Source organism: Chiloscyllium plagiosum, chromosome 11 (assembly GCF_004010195.1).
Source record: "Chiloscyllium plagiosum isolate BGI_BamShark_2017 chromosome 11, ASM401019v2, whole genome shotgun sequence".
In the NCBI taxonomy this organism is placed as follows: Eukaryota; Metazoa; Chordata; class Chondrichthyes; order Orectolobiformes; family Hemiscylliidae; genus Chiloscyllium; species Chiloscyllium plagiosum.
In genome coordinates, this window is record NC_057720.1 from 41,702,267 (window position 1) to 41,724,365 (window position 22,099).

General features: G+C 43.1%; 1 protein-coding gene across 3 annotated transcripts in view; it reads left to right on the plus strand.

Moving 5' to 3' along the window:
- cc2d1b (coiled-coil and C2 domain containing 1B) overlaps positions 1 to 22,099 on the plus strand; it is a 72,335-nt gene that overhangs the window by 27,931 nt on the left and 22,305 nt on the right. For 2 of the 3 annotated variants that reach the window (XM_043699192.1, XM_043699193.1), the window contains exons 11-14: positions 7,795 to 7,867; positions 8,945 to 9,069; positions 16,300 to 16,483; positions 17,220 to 17,392. In XM_043699192.1, coding sequence (XP_043555127.1) covers positions 7,795 to 7,867; positions 8,945 to 9,069; positions 16,300 to 16,483; positions 17,220 to 17,392 — 555 coding nt within the window. The remainder of the gene's footprint in view (positions 1 to 7,794; positions 7,868 to 8,944; positions 9,070 to 16,299; positions 16,484 to 17,219; positions 17,393 to 22,099) is intronic. The other variant, XM_043699196.1, reaches the window with a different exon arrangement.

Here is a 22,099-nt window from a genome sequence, read left to right on the forward strand (position 1 = left end):
CCACCCAACCCAGTCCAATACCACCACCATCCCCATCCATCCCCCACCCCCTCTCTGGGGCAGCCGGACTGTACACCAACAAGGAGACTGCTGTTGTTGCCTTTGTGGGGTGAGTCTCCAAATAGTGCGCGCGCATGCACAACTTTTTACTACAACTTTTTGACAGGTTCCACCTTTGCCCTATACAGGACAATGTTGGAGAGATTATCTGGGGAAGGGGGTTTTAGGGTACACTCCTGTGTAGAACTCCAGGGAAAGTGTGGGGAGAGCGAGAGAGGGCGGGCAGTCAGCCATTTGGAGACGGTGCCTGTTTAATCACGGTAAACAAAAGACCCAGTCACTATTGGAAACAGACCTTTGATGTAATGTTTCCATCGGGACTTTGAGATCTCATTCAGAAAATCCGATTTTCAGATAATTGGTATTCGGATAATCGAGGTTCCTCCATATGTGACATCTACAGCCCTTCCTTCATCTATCATCTTGGTCACTTCCTGAAAGAGCTCTATTAAGTTGGTAAGGCGTGATTTCCCCCGCTCAAAACCATGTTGCCCATCACTGATAAGCCCATTCTTTTCCAAATATAAACAGATTTTATCCCTCATAACCTTTTCCAGCACCTTTCCCACCACTGATGTCAGGTTCATTGGAATATCCCTACTACCCTCTGTGAACAGGGGGACAATATTAGCAACCCTCCATTCCTCCAGCACGTCTGCTGTGTTTAAGGATGCTACAAAGCTATCTGTCAGGGCCCCAGCTATTTCCCCTCTTGTCTCCCTCAGCAACCTGGAATAGATCCTGACCTAGGGATTTGTCCACCTTAATATCCTTTAGCCTACACCACACATCTTCCCTCCTTATGTCAACATGGTCCAGAATAATCTCAACATGCATCATGTCCCTCTCCTCCATGAACACCGATGCAAAGAAATCATTGAGAATCTCGTCCACTTTCTCAGGTTTGATACACAAGCTTCCTTCCTTATCCTTTAGCGGTCCACCCCTTTCTCTAGTTACCCTCCTCTTTACATATGAATAAAAGGGCTTTGGATTCTCTTTAATTCTGCTCGCTAAAGTTATTTCATTACCCCTTTTAGCCCGCTTGATTCCTCGTTTAAGATTGGTCCTACTCGCCCAAAATTCCTCCAAGGCCCGTTCTGTTCTTCGCTGCCTGGCCCTTGTGTACGCTTTCCTGTCTTAATTATTCTCCTAGGCTGTGTATTCTAGATCCCCACATTCTCTAGGTGAAAAATATTTTCTTATATCCCTCAATTTCCTGCCTTTCACTTTAAAGTGCCCCCCTTTCTCTTGATCCTTCAGCTGCTTTCAATCCAGTAAGAGTATACTTAAGAGGGAAATCCGGACGGCAAAAAGGGGACATGAGACAGCTTTGGCAAATAGGATTAAGGAGAATCCAAAGGGATTTTATAAATATCTTCAAGACAAAATGGTAACCAGGGAAAGAATAAGGCCTTCAAAGATCAGCAAGGCGGCTTTTGTGTGGAACCCCAGGAGATGGGGGAGATTTTAAACGAGTATTTTGCATCAGTGTTTACTGTGGAGAAGGACGTGGAAGATACAGAATGTAGGGAAATAGATGGTGACCACTTGAAAAATGTCCATAATACAGAGGAGGAAGTTCTGGATGTCCTGAAATGCATAAAGGTGGATAAGTCCTCAGGACCTGATCAGGTGTACCCTAGAACTCTGTGGGAAGCTGGGGAAGTGATTGCTGGGCTCCTTGCTGAGATATTTGTATCATCGATAGTCACAGGTGAGGTTCCAGAAGACTGGAGGTTAGCTAACGTGGTACCACTATTTAAGAAAGGTGGTGAGGACAAGTCAGGGAATTGTAGACAGGTGAGTCTGACGTCAATGGTGGCAAGTTGTTGGAGGGAATCCTGAGGGACAGGATGTACATGTATTTGGAAAGACAAAGACTGATTAGGGATAGTCAACATGGCTTTGTGCGTGGGAAGTCATGTCTCGTGAACTTGATTGAGGTTTTTTTGAAGAAGTAACAAAGAGGATTGAGCTCACAGCAATGGATACGATCTAATTGGACTTCATTCAGGCATTCGACAAGGTTCTCCATGGGTGACTGATTAACAAGGTTAGATCTCATGGAATACAGGGAGAACTAGCCACTTGGATACAGAACTGGCTCAAAGGTAGAAGTCAGGGTGGTGGTGGAGAGTTGTTTTTCAGACTGGAGGCTTGTGACCAGTGGAGTGCCACAAGGATCTGTGCTGGTTCAACTAATCGTCATTTAAATAAAATGATTTGGATGTGAACATAGGTATAGTTAGTAAGTTTGCAGATGACACCAAAATTGGAGGTATAGTGGACAGCGAAGAACGTTACCTCCGATTACATAAGGGTCTTGATCAGATGGGCCAATGGGCTGAAGAGTGGCAGATGGAGTTTAATTTAGATAAATGTGAGGTGCTGCATCTTGGGAAAGCAAATCAGAGCAGCACTTAAATACTTAATGGTAAGGTCCTGGGGAGTGTTGCTGAACAAAGACCTTGGAGTGCAGGTTCATAGCTCCTTGAAAGTAGCATTGCAGGTAGATAGGATAGTGAGGAAGGTGTTTGGTGTTCTTTCCTTTTATTGGTCAGAGTATTGAGTATAGGAGTTGGGAGGTCATGTTGCGGCTGTACAGGACATTGTTTAGGCCACGTTTAGCATATTACATGCAATTCTGGTGTCCTTCCTCTCAGAAGAATGTTGTGAAACTTGAAAGTGTCGGAGCCTGAGGCGTGACCTTATAGAGATTTATAAAATTATGACGGGTATGAATCGGATAAATAGACAGTCTTTCTCCTGGGGTGGGGGGAGTCCAGAACTAGAGGGCATAGGTTTAGGGTGAGAGGGGAAAGATTTAAAAGGGACCTAAGGGGCAACTTTTTCATGCAGAGGGTGGTGCACGTATGGAATGAGCTGCCAGAGGAAGTGATGGAGGCTGGTACAATTGCAACATTTAAGAGGCATCTGGATAGGGGTTTTGAATAGAAAGGGTTTAGAGGGATATGGGCCAGGTGCTGGCAAGTGGGACTAGATTGGGTTGGGATATCTGGTTGGCATGGAGAGTTGTTTCCATGCTGTAGATCTCTGTGACTCTCTAACTGACTGGCAGGCTATTTTAGACCTGATATTATGGCATGAAAAAGAGCTAGTTAATAATCTTGTTGTATGAGAACCTTTTAGGAACGAGTGACTAGAATATGACAGAATTTCACATTTAAGTTTGAAAGTGAAGTGGAAACATCTGAAGCAAGGGTGTTGGGAAATTCTAAAAGCATGCGGCATAAGTCACTTAATATGCATTGGGAAAATACATTAAAAATCATGGTCAAGGTTCTAAACCAAGAAGAAAGAAAATTTACAGCCCAGGAACAGGCCCTTCGGCCCTCCAAACCTGAGCCGATCCAAATCCACTGTCTAAACTTGTTGCCCAACTCCTAAGCACCTGTATCCCTCTGCTCCCCACCTACTCATGCATCTGTCCCCTCACATCATAAATGAATCTACCTGCCTCTACTACGTCTGCTGACAATGCGTTCCAGGCACCTACCAGCCTCTGTGTCAAGTACTTGCCACCTTAAACTTTTCACCTCTCACCTTGAAAGTGTGACCTCTCGTTATTGAATCCTTCATCTTGTGGAAAAAGTTTCTCTATCGACCGTGTCTATACCCTTCATGATCTTGTAGATCTCAATCAGGTCCCCCCTCAATCTCCCATTCTTTAAAGTTCTTTGAAGAGCTATTACATGGCTTACAGCAACTAGATGTTCCTTCAAGATGCGCAACTCTTAAAAAGATCAGTCAACTGTAGCTGACAAAGTTAAGGATTGTACAACATTAAAAGGAAAGACCAATGAAGCAGACAGCATTGGATAATAAACTTGAGGCTTGAAAAGGTTTTTAGAATACAGCAATGGCGGGCCAAGAAGCTGATGAGAAAAGGAAGAAAAGAGCATAAATATAATCTATCAAAAAAAGTCAACTGAAAAATCTTCTATGGTATGTAAGAGGGAATGCGGTTGAGTTGGATGTGGACCCTCTGAAAGGTGGAGTTAGAATATATAATGGGAATAGAAAAATGGCAGAAATCAAGTAATTTCTTTATGCCTGTTTTCACTGAGGAAGATGCAAGAAATCTTCAAGAATTAGAGAACCAAATGGTTATGAAGAATGTGGAGGTCAAGGAAATTAGTATTAGTAAGAAGGTTGTACTAGAGAAATTATTGGGTTGAAAGGTTTCTAAGAGCTTGGCAGTCTACATTCCAGAGTTTTGAAAGAGGTGGCTATAGGGATAGTCATGTGTTGAAGCGCATCTTCAAATTCCTTAGATTCTGGGATGATTCCTGAAAATTGGAAGCTTGCAAATGTCACCCCACTATTTGAATCAAAGAGCTGGGGAAAAGACAAAAGAACGACAAACCTGTCAGCCTTGCATCAATAGTAAGGAAAATGCTAGAATATATCATAAAGGAAATAATAAATGGATTTTTGCATAAGAATCTTTTAATTTAGCATAGTTAGCATAAATACATGAATGGATCGTAGTGCTTGACAAACTTTGGGGTATTTTAAGGATGTATCGGAAGAAATATGTTTGCATAGTATAAGGATTGGCTATCAGACAGAAAAGTATAGGAATAAATTCTCAAACTGACAGACTGTGTCTAAGGGGGGACTGCAAGCATCAGTGCTTGGGGCACCAACTGTCCATGTCATCTGTCAATGATTTGGAGTTGGGAAGGGCTCTTCTGGCACAGTGTTTCTACCTCTGGGCCAGAATGTTGGGGATCAAGACTCACCTACACTAGAGATGTATCATAACACATCTGAATAGGTTGATTAAAATATCTAGAGTCAGGGACCAAATGTAATATTTCCAAAATTGCAGGTGATGCAAAGATAAGTGTGAATTTGTGAAGAGTAAAGAATATGTAAAGTAGCTTTGGCAGGATTTGGTCAGGCTTTATAAATGGGCAGCGACGTTGCATATAGAATATAATGTGTAAAATCATGAGGTTATTCATTTTGGCGAAAGGTATCTCTTTTATAGTGATGAGAGAAGAGGCTGTGTGCCGGGAAGTTGGTTGAGGTGGAGCCTGCACACGTGGTTGTGTCCATATGAGGGCTGGAGGAAGGATGGACAATGCATGACGGTGGAAATGAGGGGTTGGGGGATGGCAGGCAGAATGCAATGATGAGTGTTGATTTTGATATTCATGATTACTGTTGGGATAAACCTTATCTTTCTGAAATTTGCTCAGTGGTTCCCTTTCCAACCTTAATTTTATATCTAATGAGTCCCTTAACTGGAGTACTGTATACAATTTTGATTTTCATATCTAGTGAAGGGTATTGCCTTGAAGCCATGGTGAGCGATCTCCCCATTGTCTTGTGAATCAAGTGACCCCTGGTGAATGGGGAAGTGATGTGCATAAATAATAACTAAGATGAAGAAATATGTGCCTGTAGAAGGGATGGAACGTGTTAAATCTGAATGTGGAGTTCAACTGATCCTTTAACTCTTAGGACTGGCATGAAATTTGTTTGCAACAATTGAAGGTTAAAGAATCTTTAATTCCTAAGATATGGTTATCTTGATTTTAAGCGTGTGATGTGATTAAAGTGATGCAAGTATACTGAATTAAACCGATAAAGACCTACATCTTGATGGTGTAGTTAATGTTGTGTTAAATTGATGATATTAAAGTTAATTGTAATAAATAGGACACATGGTTTGGTTGCTTGGGAACAAAGAAGTTGTGGAGATGAGATTGTCTCCTGACCTTTATGAAGACAGAACAGAGAACTTAGCTGTAAGCTGATCAGAAAATTTGATAGGCTGCTGGCATATAACTGGCCAATCAGTAAGCCCCTAAAAGGCAGATTCTGCCACTCCAAAACCGATCATGTGGGTAGCAAGGAAATGTGCCCAAGATGGTAGGTAGGTAGCTAGCTTATGACAGTCTGTCCACTGTTTGGAGATTGGTCGGGGAAAACTGATTATTCTGTCCATTCTGACTCTCCGACAAGCCCCAAGCCTGGCCATAAGTTTCTGTATGCAAGTGACATTTTGCATTTTGAATAAATATGTGCATGTGCACTCTTGTGGTACTGATATTGTATATACCTTTGGCTAAAATGTACAGGTTTAAGTCCCACCTGACCCAGAGGTGTGCTCAACTGATCAGAATGGTTTGATTTTAAAATAATTTCTAGGAGTCTTGCGTTACAGTGTTCCCATATCTAAACATGAATGTCTGTCTGGGTTCAAACTCTCAGCTTCAGAGATGTCTCGTAACAGTTTTAGTAAAAATAATTCTAAATGTGAGTTACTTCATTACAGCGAAAAAACATCCTGTATGAGTTGATTTTCTCAGGGAAGGGAGTGGCGTAGTGATATGTGGTATGTTGCTGGACTAATAATCCAGAACAGATTAATGTTCTGGAGACATGTGTTTGAATCCCATCATGGTAGGTGTTGAAATTTGAATTAAATAAAAATCTGGGATTTTAAAATAAACTAGCCTAATGGCAATCCTATAACTACTACCGATTGTCATTGAAAACCCATCTGGTTCAGTAATGTCCTTCAGGAAAGGAAAACTGCTGTCCTTCTCTTGCCTAGCTTATAATTTTCTCCAAACTCTCAAGGATGTCTCTTGACTCTTAAATGGGATGGGCAATAAATGCTGACTAGGCCATATCCTGTGAACAAATTTTTAAAAACACACACACTCATTAGGGAGACTTGAATTGTTGATACAGAGTGTAAGCCTCTGAACTAAAATGAGAATATTAACTTGTAAAATTTCAGTAGGTTACGGTTTACACCATAGATCCACTAGATTGGTTCCTGGGTTGAAAGGGTTTTCCTGTGACAAGAGACAAGTAAATTGGGCCTACATTCTCTTGAGTTTAGAAGAATGAATGTTCTTAATAAATCATACAAGATTCTGAAGTGGGTTCACAAGGTCGTTGCTAAAAGATTGATTGATTCTTGTGGCTGAGAAATCTAGAACTTGGGGACACAGTCTGAAGATGAAGATTTGATCGTTTAGGACTGAGATGAGAAATGATTTCTTCTTTCAGAGAATTGTGGTTTTAACCCTAACCCTCTTCTACACGAGAAGGTTGTGGGTGCTTCATCATTGAAGGTGTTGGAGGCTAGCTGAATAAGATTTGGCCTCGAGAAATTAAGGGAGCAGGTAATAGTGTTGAGGCAGAAAGGCAGAACAGTCCTTGATGGGTCATACTATCTACCTCTCCTTATTTCCTAAGGTCACCCTGAAAAATCCTGAAACTGAGCTTTTCAGAAACGTGCTCTTAAGTTCAATCAAATGTTTTGGGTCTTCCAGCTAACAAGGCCTTTTCATGACAGTATCATGGAGCTCAAGAAAAACAATAAGAAACTTAAGAGGACCTCTGATTGTAACTGATGTCAAGAAAGAATGCTATGAAAGAGAAAGTTGGTAGAGGCCATCAACAGTCTTTTCCTTGTGTCCCATGCAAAAGAGGTGCAAAAAGATTTTCAAAGACTATTTGAAGTTTGGGAACTTTGTACAAGAGTTGCTAAAGAACAACACCGTATTTAGAACAAAATCAGTGAGCCCCAAGGTTCGTGGAGTAAGTATTAGCACTGGCAACCTGTAGTTCCCTTAGGATTATTTTTCTTTATGACACATGTCCAAATGCACAGCATTACACATAAAAATGGGTTATTTTTTATTTGAGTAAGGATAAGATTTCTTTTTGTTAATTTTAAAGCAATATCAAGATGCAATTAGAGCTCACAAAGCTGGAAGGAAAGTGGATTTTTCAGATCTTCCTATACCGCCAGGTAAGTAATTACGAAAATATTTGTATATTCATAAAAATCAATGTGTTTTAAATATCATCCGCACTGCTTTAACTTAGTGCATTTGTGCTATCACGATTTATCTTTATATGCAATGGAAAATTTACATGAATATAATTATGTACAATATTTTAGTCTACCAGAACTAACAAATGTCGCAAGATTCTACTTCACTATGGTGGGTTATTTATTTTTGTTTTACATTCTATTTAACCGTTTCAGTAAATTGATTTCTGCTTGGTGTACATGTTACACATTTTGCTCAATAAAGCGACGACATTTAAAACTTTGTAAGCAGTGACTTAGTAGTTTGCAATAATACTATTAGAAAGTAGAGACTATGAAATAGCTGCAAGAGTAGCATAAAAGTGCAAACTGACAGCATTGTTCTGGTTCTTAGCCTGTTTTTCAGTTCTATTGACTTCAACAGTGCTGTTTTAGTATTGTTAGCCAAGACAGATTCAAGACATGATCAAATGGTGGAGAGGAGACAATGGGCTGAATGGCCTAATTCTGCTCCTGTATCTTAGTCTCTTTGCAATTGAAGTTTCCAAAATACTAACCCAAACATCAATCACTGCCTCAATAAACTTGCTATGAAGCCATGGCTTCTATCATAATTGAATAGTTAGTCAGTATGTTTGTGAGATGAGCTGTATTAATTGCAGTTACCATCATAAATTAGCACAACCCAATTTTAATTTATCACAGGAAAGGAACTCAGAGTCTTGTATACTTAGGAAACTACTGCAGATGCTGGAATCTTAACTGAAAACAAATATTGCTGGCAATCACAGCGGGTCAGACAGCATCCATGGAGAGATGAATGATGAAGCTACCTAGAGTTGAAATATTAGCTTGTGCTCTATTCATGGATGCTGTCTGACCCACTGTGATTTCCAGCATTTTTGTTTTCATTTTGGGTGCTTCGCCTGGCTGCTTTAACACTTGAAATTATATATAATATAAACGTGTTAAAATTGCCATCAATAATCAGGGGAAGATTTTTAAAGTAGTTAAATGGTGTTGGCTTTAAACTCTTACTTGGTCTTCCCTTAGGATTCCCAACAATACCAGGAGTGGAAGAAGCTTCTGGAGATCACAGCATTGTTGAAACACTTGAAACTGCATCCAGACTAGTCACTCCGGCAATTGAGGAGGACGAGGAGGTAACAGAGGTTGAGGTATTGCTTACATTCAAACATGCGGAACAAGGAATTTCCTTCCTGCCTGTCTTTCCTTCTTGCCTGCCTGCCTGCCTTTCCTTCTTGCCTGCCTGCCTGTCTTTCCTACTTGCCTGCCTGCCTGTCTTTCCTACTTGCCTGCCTGCCTGCCTTTCCTACTTGCCTGCCTGCCTGCCTTTTCTACTTGCCTGCCTGCCTGTCTTTCCTACTTGCCTGCCTGCCTGCCTTTCCTACTTGCCTGCCTGCCTGTCTTTCCTTCTTGCCTGCCGGCCTGTCTTTCCTACTTGCCTGCCTGCCTGTCTTTCCTACTTGCCTGCCTGCCTGTCTTTCCTACTTGCCTGCCTGCCTGTCTTTCCTACTTGCCTGCCTGCCTGTCTTTCCTACTTGCCTGCCTGCCTGTCTTTCCTACTTGCCTGCCTGCCTGTCTTTCCTACTTGCCTGCCTGCCTGCCTTTTCTTGCCCGCCTGCCTGCCTGTCTTTCCTTCTTGCCCGCCTGCCTGCCTGTCTTTCCTTCTTGCCCGCCTGCCTGCCTGTCTTTCCTTCTTGCCCGCCTGCCTGCCTGTCTTTCCTTCTTGCCCGCCTGCCTGCCTGTCTTTCCTTCTTGCCCGCCTGCCTGCCTGTCTTTCCTTCTTGCCCGCCTGCCTGCCTGTCTTTCCTTCTTGCCCGCCTGCCTGCCTGTCTTTCCTTCTTGCCCGCCTGCCTGCCTGTCTTTCCTTCTTGCCCGCCTGCCTGCCTGTCTTTCCTTCTTGCCCGCCTGCCTGCCTGTCTTTCCTTCTTGCCCGCCTGCCTGCCTGTCTTTCCTTCTTGCCCGCCTGCCTGCCTGTCTTTCCTTCTTGCCCGCCTGCCTGCCTGTCTTTCCTTCTTGCCCGCCTGCCTGCCTGTCTTTCCTTCTTGCCCGCCTGCCTGCCTGTCTTTCCTTCTTGCCCGCCTGCCTGCCTGTCTTTCCTTCTTGCCCGCCTGCCTGCCTGTCTTTCCTTCTTGCCCGCCTGCCTGCCTGTCTTTCCTTCTTGCCCGCCTGCCTGCCTGTCTTTCCTTCTTGCCCGCCTGCCTGCCTGTCTTTCCTTCTTGCCCGCCTGCCTGCCTGTCTTTCCTTCTTGCCCGCCTGCCTGCCTGTCTTTCCTTCTTGCCCGCCTGCCTGCCTGTCTTTCCTTCTTGCCCGCCTGCCTGCCTGTCTTTCCTTCTTGCCCGCCTGCCTGCCTGTCTTTCCTTCTTGCCCGCCTGCCTGCCTGTCTTTCCTTCTTGCCCGCCTGCCTGCCTGTCTTTCCTTCTTGCCCGCCTGCCTGCCTGTCTTTCCTTCTTGCCCGCCTGCCTGCCTGTCTTTCCTTCTTGCCCGCCTGCCTGCCTGTCTTTCCTTCTTGCCCGCCTGCCTGCCTGTCTTTCCTTCTTGCCCGCCTGCCTGCCTGTCTTTCCTTCTTGCCCGCCTGCCTGCCTGTCTTTCCTTCTTGCCCGCCTGCCTGCCTGTCTTTCCTTCTTGCCCGCCTGCCTGCCTGTCTTTCCTTCTTGCCCGCCTGCCTGCCTGTCTTTCCTTCTTGCCCGCCTGCCTGCCTGTCTTTCCTTCTTGCCCGCCTGCCTGCCTGTCTTTCCTTCTTGCCCGCCTGCCTGCCTGTCTTTCCTTCTTGCCCGCCTGCCTGCCTGTCTTTCCTTCTTGCCCGCCTGCCTGCCTGTCTTTCCTTCTTGCCCGCCTGCCTGCCTGTCTTTCCTTCTTGCCCGCCTGCCTGCCTGTCTTTCCTTCTTGCCCGCCTGCCTGCCTGTCTTTCCTTCTTGCCCGCCTGCCTGCCTGTCTTTCCTTCTTGCCCGCCTGCCTGCCTGTCTTTCCTTCTTGCCCGCCTGCCTGCCTGTCTTTCCTTCTTGCCCGCCTGCCTGCCTGTCTTTCCTTCTTGCCCGCCTGCCTGCCTGTCTTTCCTTCTTGCCCGCCTGCCTGCCTGTCTTTCCTTCTTGCCCGCCTGCCTGCCTGTCTTTCCTTCTTGCCCGCCTGCCTGCCTGTCTTTCCTTCTTGCCCGCCTGCCTGCCTGTCTTTCCTTCTTGCCCGCCTGCCTGCCTGTCTTTCCTTCTTGCCCGCCTGCCTGCCTGTCTTTCCTTCTTGCCCGCCTGCCTGCCTGTCTTTCCTTCTTGCCCGCCTGCCTGCCTGTCTTTCCTTCTTGCCCGCCTGCCTGCCTGTCTTTCCTTCTTGCCCGCCTGCCTGCCTGTCTTTCCTTCTTGCCCGCCTGCCTGCCTGTCTTTCCTTCTTGCCCGCCTGCCTGCCTGTCTTTCCTTCTTGCCCGCCTGCCTGCCTGTCTTTCCTTCTTGCCCGCCTGCCTGCCTGTCTTTCCTTCTTGCCCGCCTGCCTGCCTGTCTTTCCTTCTTGCCCGCCTGCCTGCCTGTCTTTCCTTCTTGCCCGCCTGCCTGCCTGTCTTTCCTTCTTGCCCGCCTGCCTGCCTGTCTTTCCTTCTTGCCCGCCTGCCTGCCTGTCTTTCCTTCTTGCCCGCCTGCCTGCCTGTCTTTCCTTCTTGCCCGCCTGCCTGCCTGTCTTTCCTTCTTGCCCGCCTGCCTGCCTGTCTTTCCTTCTTGCCCGCCTGCCTGCCTGTCTTTCCTTCTTGCCCGCCTGCCTGCCTGTCTTTCCTTCTTGCCCGCCTGCCTGCCTGTCTTTCCTTCTTGCCCGCCTGCCTGCCTGTCTTTCCTTCTTGCCCGCCTGCCTGCCTGTCTTTCCTTCTTGCCCGCCTGCCTGCCTGTCTTTCCTTCTTGCCCGCCTGCCTGCCTGTCTTTCCTTCTTGCCCGCCTGCCTGCCTGTCTTTCCTTCTTGCCCGCCTGCCTGCCTGTCTTTCCTTCTTGCCCGCCTGCCTGCCTGTCTTTCCTTCTTGCCCGCCTGCCTGCCTGTCTTTCCTTCTTGCCCGCCTGCCTGCCTGTCTTTCCTTCTTGCCCGCCTGCCTGCCTGTCTTTCCTGCCTGCCCGCCTGCCTGCCTGTCTTTCCTGCCTGCCCGCCTGCCTGCCTGTCTTTCCTGCCTGCCCGCCTGCCTGCCTGTCTTTCCTGCCTGCCCGCCTGCCTGCCTGTCTTTCCTGCCTGCCCGCCTGCCTGCCTGTCTTTCCTGCCTGCCCGCCTGCCTGCCTGTCTTTCCTGCCTGCCCGCCTGCCTGCCTGTCTTTCCTCCTTGCCCGCCTGCCTGCCTGTCTTTCCTTCTTGCCCGCCTGCCTGCCTGTCTTTCCTTCTTGCCCGCCTGCCTGCCTGTCTTTCCTGCCTGCCCGCCTGCCTGCCTGTCTTTCCTGCCTGCCCGCCTGCCTGCCTGTCTTTCCTGCCTGCCTGCCTGCCTGCCTTTCCTTCTCTGATATGAGGGTGTGATGCCAGCACCTCTACAAAATTGCCAAACGTGGCTATTCTTTTGTATTCAAGCCAAACTGTTTCACTGATCACAGCTGGACCTAATCCTCTTTTCAACACTCATACTTTTCATACCCACCCTTCCTTTGGTGCTATTAGGCCCAGTAATGGGAAGAGTGGTTTTCACACTAGGGATTCTATCATCTACACTGTGATCATATTTGCAAGTCAGAGTGGGGTGTGGCTTGGAGTAGCACTTGCAGATGGTAGGAATCCCATGTATCTGCTGTTTGTCCTTTTTAGGTGGTAGAGTTCTTGACTTTGAAGGATGCTATCAGAGGAGCCATTGAGAGTTACTGCAATATATCTTTTAAATGGTACACACTGCTGCTACTGTGTGTCAGTAGTGAAGAGAGTGATTGATTGATTGTTGAAGATGGTAGATTGGTTTTCAATTAATTGGGTTGCTCCGTCTGGATGTTGTGAATGTTAGAGTGGCACTCATTCAAACCAATGGAGAGTATTTCAACACACCCCTAACTTGTGCCTTGCACTTGATGGAAAGGTGTTGGGGAGAAAGGGGAGTTCCTTGTCATAGAAGGCTTAATTTCTGACCTGCTCTTACAGGACATGGTATTTATATGACTAGTCCTGTTTAGTTTCTAATCAAAGTTTGTGAGAAGATTTGTAGCTCGGGTGCTCACTGTTGTGGTTCTGTTCGCCGAGCTGGGAATTTGTGTTGCAGACGTTTCGCCCCCTGTCTAGGTGACATCCTCAGTGCTTGGGAGCCTCCTGTGAAGCGCTTCTGTGATATTTCCTCTGGCATTTATAACTAAGGATAGCTGGTCATGTCGTTTCGTGGCTAGTTGGTGTTCATGGATGCGGATCGTTAGCTGTCTTCCTGTTTGTCCTATGTAGTGTTTTGTGCAGTCCTTGCATGGGACTTTGTACACTACATTGGTTTTGCTCATGCTGGGTATCGGGTCCTTCGTTCTGGTGAGTTGTTGTCTGAGAGTGGTTGTTGGTTTGTGTGCTGTTGAGTCCTAGTGGTTGCAGTAGTCTGACTGTCAGTTCGGAAATGCTCTTGATGTATGGTAGTGTGGCTAGTCCTTTAGGTTGCGGCATGAGCTTGTTCCGTTGTTTTCCCTTCGGCATCTGTTGATGAAATTGCGTGGGCATCCGTTTTTGGTGAATACATTGTATAGGTGTTCTTCTTCCTCTTTTTGCAGTTCTGGTGTACTGCACAAAACACTACATAGGACATCTAGTTTCTGATCACTTGCAAGCCCAAGGGTGTTTATAGTGAAGGATTAAGTGATAATTGTACCATTTAGTATCACGGAGCAATGGTTAGATTCTCCTGTTTAAATAATCCACTTGGATTATTTTCTCACCTGCATCATTAAATTTGGTCAGTATTGGTACTTACGTGGCACAAATGTTAAGCCATACTAGCCCAAGATTGGATATTGTCCTGATCCTGCTGTGCTGACTGCTTCACAAACTGAGGTGTCATGAATGATGCTGAACATTGTCCACTGATGACTGCACATCCCCACTTCTGATTCATGATGGATGGAAGATCATTGATGAAGCAGCTGAAGGTGGTTGGGCGTATGATACTCTGCCAATGATGTACTGGGGCTGAGATGATTGACCAGCAGAAACCACAACTATCTTTGTGCTGGGAATGATTTCAAGCAGCCTAACCATTAATAGGATTTTTTTTCATTTCTGAACAGATGTCTCTTTCTCTGAGAATAAAAAGGCCTTATACTGTTTCTAAAGTTGCACAGCATAACATAACAGCACAGTCCACTGCAGCATCACCTGTGTAAATAATGTTGCAAAAAAACGAAGGATTAAGTGATAAGGAATCCATCTTATCTTTAATCTTGCCATCCGTAAGCATTATTTTCTCACCTGCATCATTAAATTATGCTGTTTTGGACCACTTGGATGTTCAACACCCTGTAAACCTGTCTTTACTTCACTTGATAAGCCTCTGTTTTCCTTTGTAAAACTGGATACGTTGAGAAACCCCTTTACAAATTTAAGCACTTGATCCTGTGATGCAAGTTTGCTTAGTGGTATTAGGAGGATCTCGCAAATGTCTGGAGGAAAATTATGTATTACTTCCAGCTATTAGTGTGTCCTTGGCTATTAGAATAATGTTAAGCCCTGAGATTTTTTTATATTTAGCAAGTTGAGATTTTGAGAGAATATGATTTAGCTCTTCGCGGTAAAATGGGATCAATTCCTTCAAGATAAGTTACGTGAACTAGTTATGTGTGAGGGGACTGGAGGCAAAAGTATAAATTACAAAAGCAAATAGATATTAGGAAATGTGTAATCTCAAGCTTGTTGACCCTTAGGTTTGCCAACGTGTGTTCTTTTGCAGACTTTCAAAATTAAACTGCAGGTTCTACAATCTGGAAGTTGCTGTCGATAGACCAATATTTTGATTTTCAAAAGGGTTGGTTCACTGAAATTGGCCGCATCAGTCTTTTGTGTTCTCCTGGATCTCGCTCACTTCGTTATGGGGATTGGAAAGGATTTTTCAGAATTTGATTTCCCCTAATTGGTTTTAAGATTTTTTTAAATTTCTTTTTGGCATTATCTGATGTGACTGAACTTGGTGAGAGTCTTTTTTGTAGATTGTCAGTATGGGACAGACTTGAATTCCACTTGGTGAATAGCTGAGACCTCTGCTCTGTTGCTGGTAGCACCCTAACAGTAACAGCCTGCTAGCCTGAAAATGACCCATTTATCTTGCTTGCTCCTTTGTTCTTCAACCGTCTCTCCATTTTTAGTACATTACTGGCGATGTCATGAACCCAAATCTTGTACTACAACCTTTTATCAAACACTTTGTGAAATACCTTTTGAAAATTCAAATGTCCTTAATAATACATCCACTGGTGGTTCTTTACTCTGCTAGATACGTACTCAGAATTCAAAAAGGTTTGTTGAACATTGTTTCTCTTCCACAATGTAGAATGTTTTCTATTAAGCTCTTCTTATTTTTGATTCTACTAAATTTAAAAATTCCATCTCCTTTCCCAGAGAAACAATATCCTTCAGGTTGTATGTTTGCTCGCTGAGCTCGCAGGCTTGTTTTCAGATGTTTCATCACCATGCTAGGTAACATCAGTGAGCCTCCGGTGAAGCGCTGGTGTTCTGTTCCACTTTCTATTTGTGTCTTAAGACACCAGCGCTTCACCGGAGGCTCACTGATGTTACCTAGCATGGTGGCGCAACATCTGAAAGCAAACCTGCCAGCTCAGTGAGCAAACTTACAACCTGAACCTCAACCCAAGCTACAAGTCATCTTAAAAATTGTAAACAAATCCTTTCCTTCAGAAATTAGCACTATGACATGGATATTTTCTATTAGAGGACCATCAGATGCAAGCACCATTCAATAAATGGTCAGTTGTCAATCTTACGTGGCCAGTCTTAATAGATGTCAAGAAAAATCAGGTTGCTTCCTTTGAAGGTGGGAAAACTAACACATTTTTCAAGTGTTATATTCTTTACCAAAAAGGAACGACTCAGCCTGAGGTGGTGTTTTGTGTAAGAATGTGGAAACTGAAGGGAAAGTGACTTTCAAAATTCGAGTGTATTTGGATAACTTACCTATGTAATTGTATAAATCTTTATCTCATCCCATTCAGTTTTTTGAGACACTCTATTAGATCAAAGACTATTTTTTGAGATTAGTTACTTCAATATTTCAATGAAGTTGCACTTTTTCAGTAGATATATTATACCCTACACAAAGCTGCTTCAGATCAGATTTTTATGCTAAGAAATGTGTTTTTAGTGGCAAATAATAAAACATTTTTATCATAATTCTGCTTTAAATTGAATTCATACAAGGAGCATGTATTCTGTCATTATTCTGAACTCTTGCTTACCTTGTGCACTTTATCTTAGAGTGGATCTCCTCAGCCAAGTATGCAACCTCCAGTTGCAAAGAAACCAACAAAGCTTCCAGGTCATGGCGTGCAAACAGCTGAAGCAACATTGATATTACCAGTTGCATCAGAAGAAAGACAATCCCCAAAACCAGTAAAGAAGCTAACACCAAGTGATGATTTGATTCAGCTCAGTTCAGTCGGTACATTTTCTTTCTACTCACTGCAACGTTTCCATTTATAGTTTTATGAATAGACATGATAAAATTCTATGATTTGTGTGAAAAGGCTAATCTAGAGCTAATCACCTTAATAATTGCAGTAGCAGTGCTGCCAGTCAGATGTACATGTGCTTGGAAGCACTTGATCTTCTCTCGCCTCTTCCCTGCATGTCATATCAGATTGAAATCTTAGTTTAGATTAGATTAGATAACTTTACAGTGTGGAAACAGGCCCTTCGGCCCAACAAGTCCACACCGACCCGCCGAAGCGCACCCACCCAGACCCATCCCCCTACATTTACCCCTGCACCTAACACTACAGGCAATTTAGCATGGCCAATTCACCTAATCTGCACATTTTTGGAGTGTGGGAGGAAACCGGAGACCCGGAGGAAACCCACGCAGACACGGGGAGAATGTGCAAACTCCACCGGGTCTCTGGCGCTGTGAGGCAGCAGTGCTAACCACTGTGCCACCGTGCCGCCCACAAAGCAAGGGACATGGGAATTATTTTCTTTCTTATTTATGTTTGCAATCTAGTTGAATGGGATTTAAAAAAAAAATGTATGAACAGTAAACCTTTAAAATAATTGGCCATTGTTTGAATGGAAATAGTAGGTATTCTACTTGCATTGGTTTCAAAATATTTAAGAATTGCAATGAGGGAGTTTTCTGTTATATTGTATTTCCCCTAACCACTCCTTGTATTTTTCTGTAGCTCAGCAACAATTGGAATTTCTTCAGAATAGGAAGAAATTGTACATGAAAGCTGCTGTACAAGCAAAACAAAAAAAGAACTTGGAACAAGCAAAAAATTTCCTTAAAATTGCAAAAGGCTTTGATCCAATGATTGTGGATATCCAATGCGGAAAATCAATTGATATTTCAAAGGTTTGGCCAAACTAAGAGATCATATAGATAATAGATTGGAGTCAGACTACTATCTTTCTATTGTATGTTGCATTAAAAGTTAAAATATGAACTTAAGCCCTGTCCTTTTCCGTTCACTTTGTCTTTAGCTACTGACGTTCTATTGCATGTGTTACCCTTCATAAACCTGCTTTACCCCTCTATCTTTTCATTTCTAAGACCAGTCTTAGAACACATACTTTGAGCTTTTCATCACCCTTCCTAATTGGTTTTCCTTTGCCTTGACATCTCCTTTCTGTGCAGAATTTTAAAACGTTTGTTACATTAAAGGTGAGTGCTATGTAGAGCTGCTGTTGCGGGGCCAGGGTCAACAATAGGCCCATTGTGATTCAGATTATTTGGTTGGAGCTAAAGACCGAAACAAAGTTCGCTTGCATTTGCTCTTGATACCAACTAAAGAAATGTGAGCTGGCGGTTATATAGTTAGGCTGAAACTACAGAAAGGAATATTTAAGTTCAGATCCATATGATTACAAGGAGGCATGTGCACTTCAATAGAAAGCTAATTTGTTGGTTTAATCTATGTAACATATCCACAGACTAATGAGTCTCTGCCCTATTTTCATGCCAGAGACTTTGGGCACCTGGCACTTGAAGCTCTGTCTCAGATTCCACGACACTTGTCTCAAGAACCCCAGTCTGACGGTGAAGGTCCATGGCCCCAGGCTCCTGAATCTGGTCCAATGGTAAACGTCCAACAAGTAGGACAAAGGCCCTGATATGAATCCTATTGTGGTTACATGCTGTATCACCACGTTGTAGTACTTTTCAGTACTTTTCCAGATATTGTATACAATGAATTGTAAACCTCTCCAGATGGCTCCGTATTAACTGTATAAAGGAATAGTTCCCACAAGCGGTCATGGTTATGGAATTTCCTCCCAGCCAAAACATGCTGGTTTTTATTCCAGGCCTGCTTTTCATTTAATTTATCACTTTCTTTAATTGTTTGTTGTCCTGACCAATTCACCCTTAACAGTCTGGTTTGGAGATTTTTTTTAAGCCCAACACCTAAGGGATACGCTCATAAATGAACTGGTGAATGGGAAATATTAGTGAATGCAAGATAACTTGACATATCAACAGTGGGAAAATTTAAGGTAAAGGGCTAGTTGTAATGAAAGAGGGATCTGAAGATGCTAATAGATAACTGACAAAATCCGACAGTGAAGTGTGCTATAAATGTGCAGTAAGGAACGATATTCAGATATTTGCATAGTTAGTCAGTCATGTAAAATCTATACACCCAGCTAATGATTGGGTTTATTTGAAGAATTAATTATGGCTATGTTCACAGAATTTTAGAATTATTATGGCGCAGTAGGAGGCCATTCAGATCATCATTGCTGCGCTGGCTCTTCAAATAAGTAGGTAATTGGTGCCAATCTCCTCCTTTTTTTTCCCATACCATTGCACACTCTTTCTATCCAATGCTTTCATGAATGCCTCAATTGAACCTTTTTCCATCACACTTCCAGGTAATGCGTTCCATATCCTAACTACTTGCTGAGTGAAAAAGGTTTTTCTTGCATCACGCTTGCAGTTTTTGCACATCATTTTAAATCTATGCCCCACTGTTTCCATTTCTTTTGCAAGTGGCAACTGCACCCTATCTAATGTGTACAGCCTGAAGGCCTCTTATCAAATTTCCTCTCCAAGGAGTACAGTTCCAACTTCTTCTTAAATCTGTCCTCCATAGCTGAAGTTTCTTAATCCTGGAAGCATTCTTCTGAATCTGTTCTGTTCTCCAAAGCATTTACATCTTTCTTAGAATGGTGCGCCCAGAACTGTACTCCAGCTGACATCTTGGACAAGTTCAACATCACTTCCTTGCTCTTGTACTCTGTGCCCTTATTAAAACCAAGAACACGGTATACTTATTTCTTTAGTTGGTCTTTGCTTATCCTGTTACCTTCAAAGATCTGTGCACATATATATCCCAGTTCCTCTGATTCTGGAACCCCTATTTCATATTGTCTTTTGTTGTTCTTACCAAAGTGCATCACTTCACACTTCTCTGCACCAAACCTCATCTGCCACCTATCCGCCCATTCCTCTAACTTGTCAATGTCCTTTTGGAGTACCATTCTGTTTTCCACTCTGTTTACAATTCTTCCAATATTCATCATATCTACCAACTTTGAAAGTGACCCCTGCACATCAAGATTCAGATCATTAATATACATCAGAAAAAGCAAGAGTCTCAATGCCAACCCCTGGGTACATACCTTCAACTCAAAAAAACATCCATTGATCTTTGAATCTTCTCACTCAACTAGTTTTGCATCCATGTGACTATTGTCTCTTTTATATCATGACCTGTAACCTTCCTCATAAGTATTGTGTGGCACTGTATCAAATGGCTTCTGGAAGTCTGTGTATACCACATCAACAGCTTTACCCTCATTGAATCTTTCTCCCATCTCTTCATAAAACTCCAAGTTAGTTAAACATGATTTTTCCCCTTAGAAATCCATGCTGACTCCTGCTAATCAATCCACCTTTTTCCATGTGACAATAATATCCCAACTAATTGTGTCTCGAAGATTCTCCACCCCAAAGTTAAACTGATCTATAATTGCTGTGATCTATTTATAATCCTTTTTTCAACAAGGCTATAGTTTTTGCAATTTTCCAGTTGTCTTCCCAACTTCAGGAAATACTGAAAGATTATGCCTACAATTTCTACCCTCTCTCCCTTCAAAATCCTTGAACACGTCTCCTCAGTCCTGGCGTTTTGTTAGTTTTAAGTACCAATAGTCTATCCAACACATCTGCCCTGTCAATTTTGAATCCTTCTAGTGCCAGTTTCCTTCTCTGTTGTCATGGCCTGGACATTGCATCCTCTTTTGTAAAGACAGATGCTAAATATGTATTATCATTTCTGCTGTTCCTCCTCCCTCCATGCGTAAATCCTCTTTTTGGGCTCAACACCCCTCCTCATCTTCTCAAATGCTGTTTTACTATTTATATGGTTATGAAGTACTTTTGGGATTCTCCTCCATGTTGGTTGATCGTGTTTTTAAAATAATTCCTCTATGCTTCCCTGATTTGCTTTTTCACGTCCTCCCTAAACCTTTGGTATTCTTCTTGGTTGTCAATTGCATTTGCTGAATTACACCTTTCGTAAGCACTTTTTTTTTCCTTTTAGTGTTAATTTCTACCTCCTTTGGCATCCAGGGAACTCTGGATTTGTTTGTCCTATCTTTCCTATTTGGCTGTACTTGAATTATCTCTTTTAATGTAGCCCATTATTTAGTTGCTGTTTTTCCTGCCAACCTCTTGTTCCTATCAATGCCCAGATTTGCTCCACACTGTGAATGCTAATTGTCATGCCACTAAAAAATTCTTATTACATCCTTGGAGTTGAATTTCAGATGTTACGTTTGAGTGATCTCTCCAGCAATTCACCACACAGCTTCCTTAAAATTAAAATTGATGGGAATCAGGGAAAATCTCTTCACTGATTGAAATCATATTCTCATATGAAGATTGCTAGGATTAAACTTAATGTTGCTTACTAGGATGTGAGCATTTCTGGAAAGGCCAACATTTGTTGACCATCCCTTTTTGTCATTGTACAAGTACATCCTAATCTCTCTCATTATCAACATTGAAAAGTTTCTACCTTTTAAAAATATTGTCCTTTTCTATTCTTGCTATCAAAGTAGATACATTTCTACACATCATGTTGTATTTGCCAGCTTATGCCCACTCAGCATATTTCTTTGTATCCTCCATGTAGCCAAATTTCTTGCCGTGCTTTGTATTGTCAGTAAACTTAGATACATTAGTGCCTGTCTCTCTCTGATTTGTTAATTAAAGGTTGTAAATAGCTGAGGTCTCAGCACCTGATTCTTGTGAAGTTGCTAGTTACAATAGGCCATCCTAAAGATTCCTTCTTTATCCCTTCTCTTTGCTTCCTGTCCATTTAACCAATCCTCCAATAGTGCAGTTATGTTACTCCTCAACTTCATGAATCCTTTCTCGCATATTAATCATTTGTTACACCCTATAACTAATTGCATTAGATTTCCCTTTTAACTGTCTTGCCAGTTCTTTGCTTCAAAAGCTCTAACAAATTTGTTAAATAAAATTTACCTTTTATAAACTCATTAACTTTTGCTCCATACAGCAAGTAACTGAGCATCATCTGCTTCACTGGTTTCATGTTCCTAAACTTGCCCCACCTCCAAACTAAAGCATAAATGTTGTCCCCTCCACACTTCACTTCAGCTCTGAAGAGTCATCTAGACTCAATGTTAGCTTGCTCTCTCTTCATGGATGCTATCTAGTCTTCTGTGATCTCCAGCACTACTATTTTTCAGTAAAGATCCTGAAGTTAGTTTTGAAATCACTCCCCAAACCCTCACTTATTTGGATAATAGTCACTATCACTGCCCCAATTTACCATGACCCTTCAGCCATTATCTTTCTGCTGTTTTGAAACTCTTGTAAGTTTCTTTTATGGTCTATCTCCCTGGGTTTGGAAACCCCCTTAAATATTTTTTAACCTCTCTTCAGTTTATTCTTCACTCTGATCAGTGTCAACATTTCCCCCATGTGGAGCATTAATACTTTATATTTTTCTTTTATAGTATTGTAAGAAATAAAAATTCAGAATGGCAAGTTCCTATAAAATGATGTGCCACCGCCGATTTAAATTAA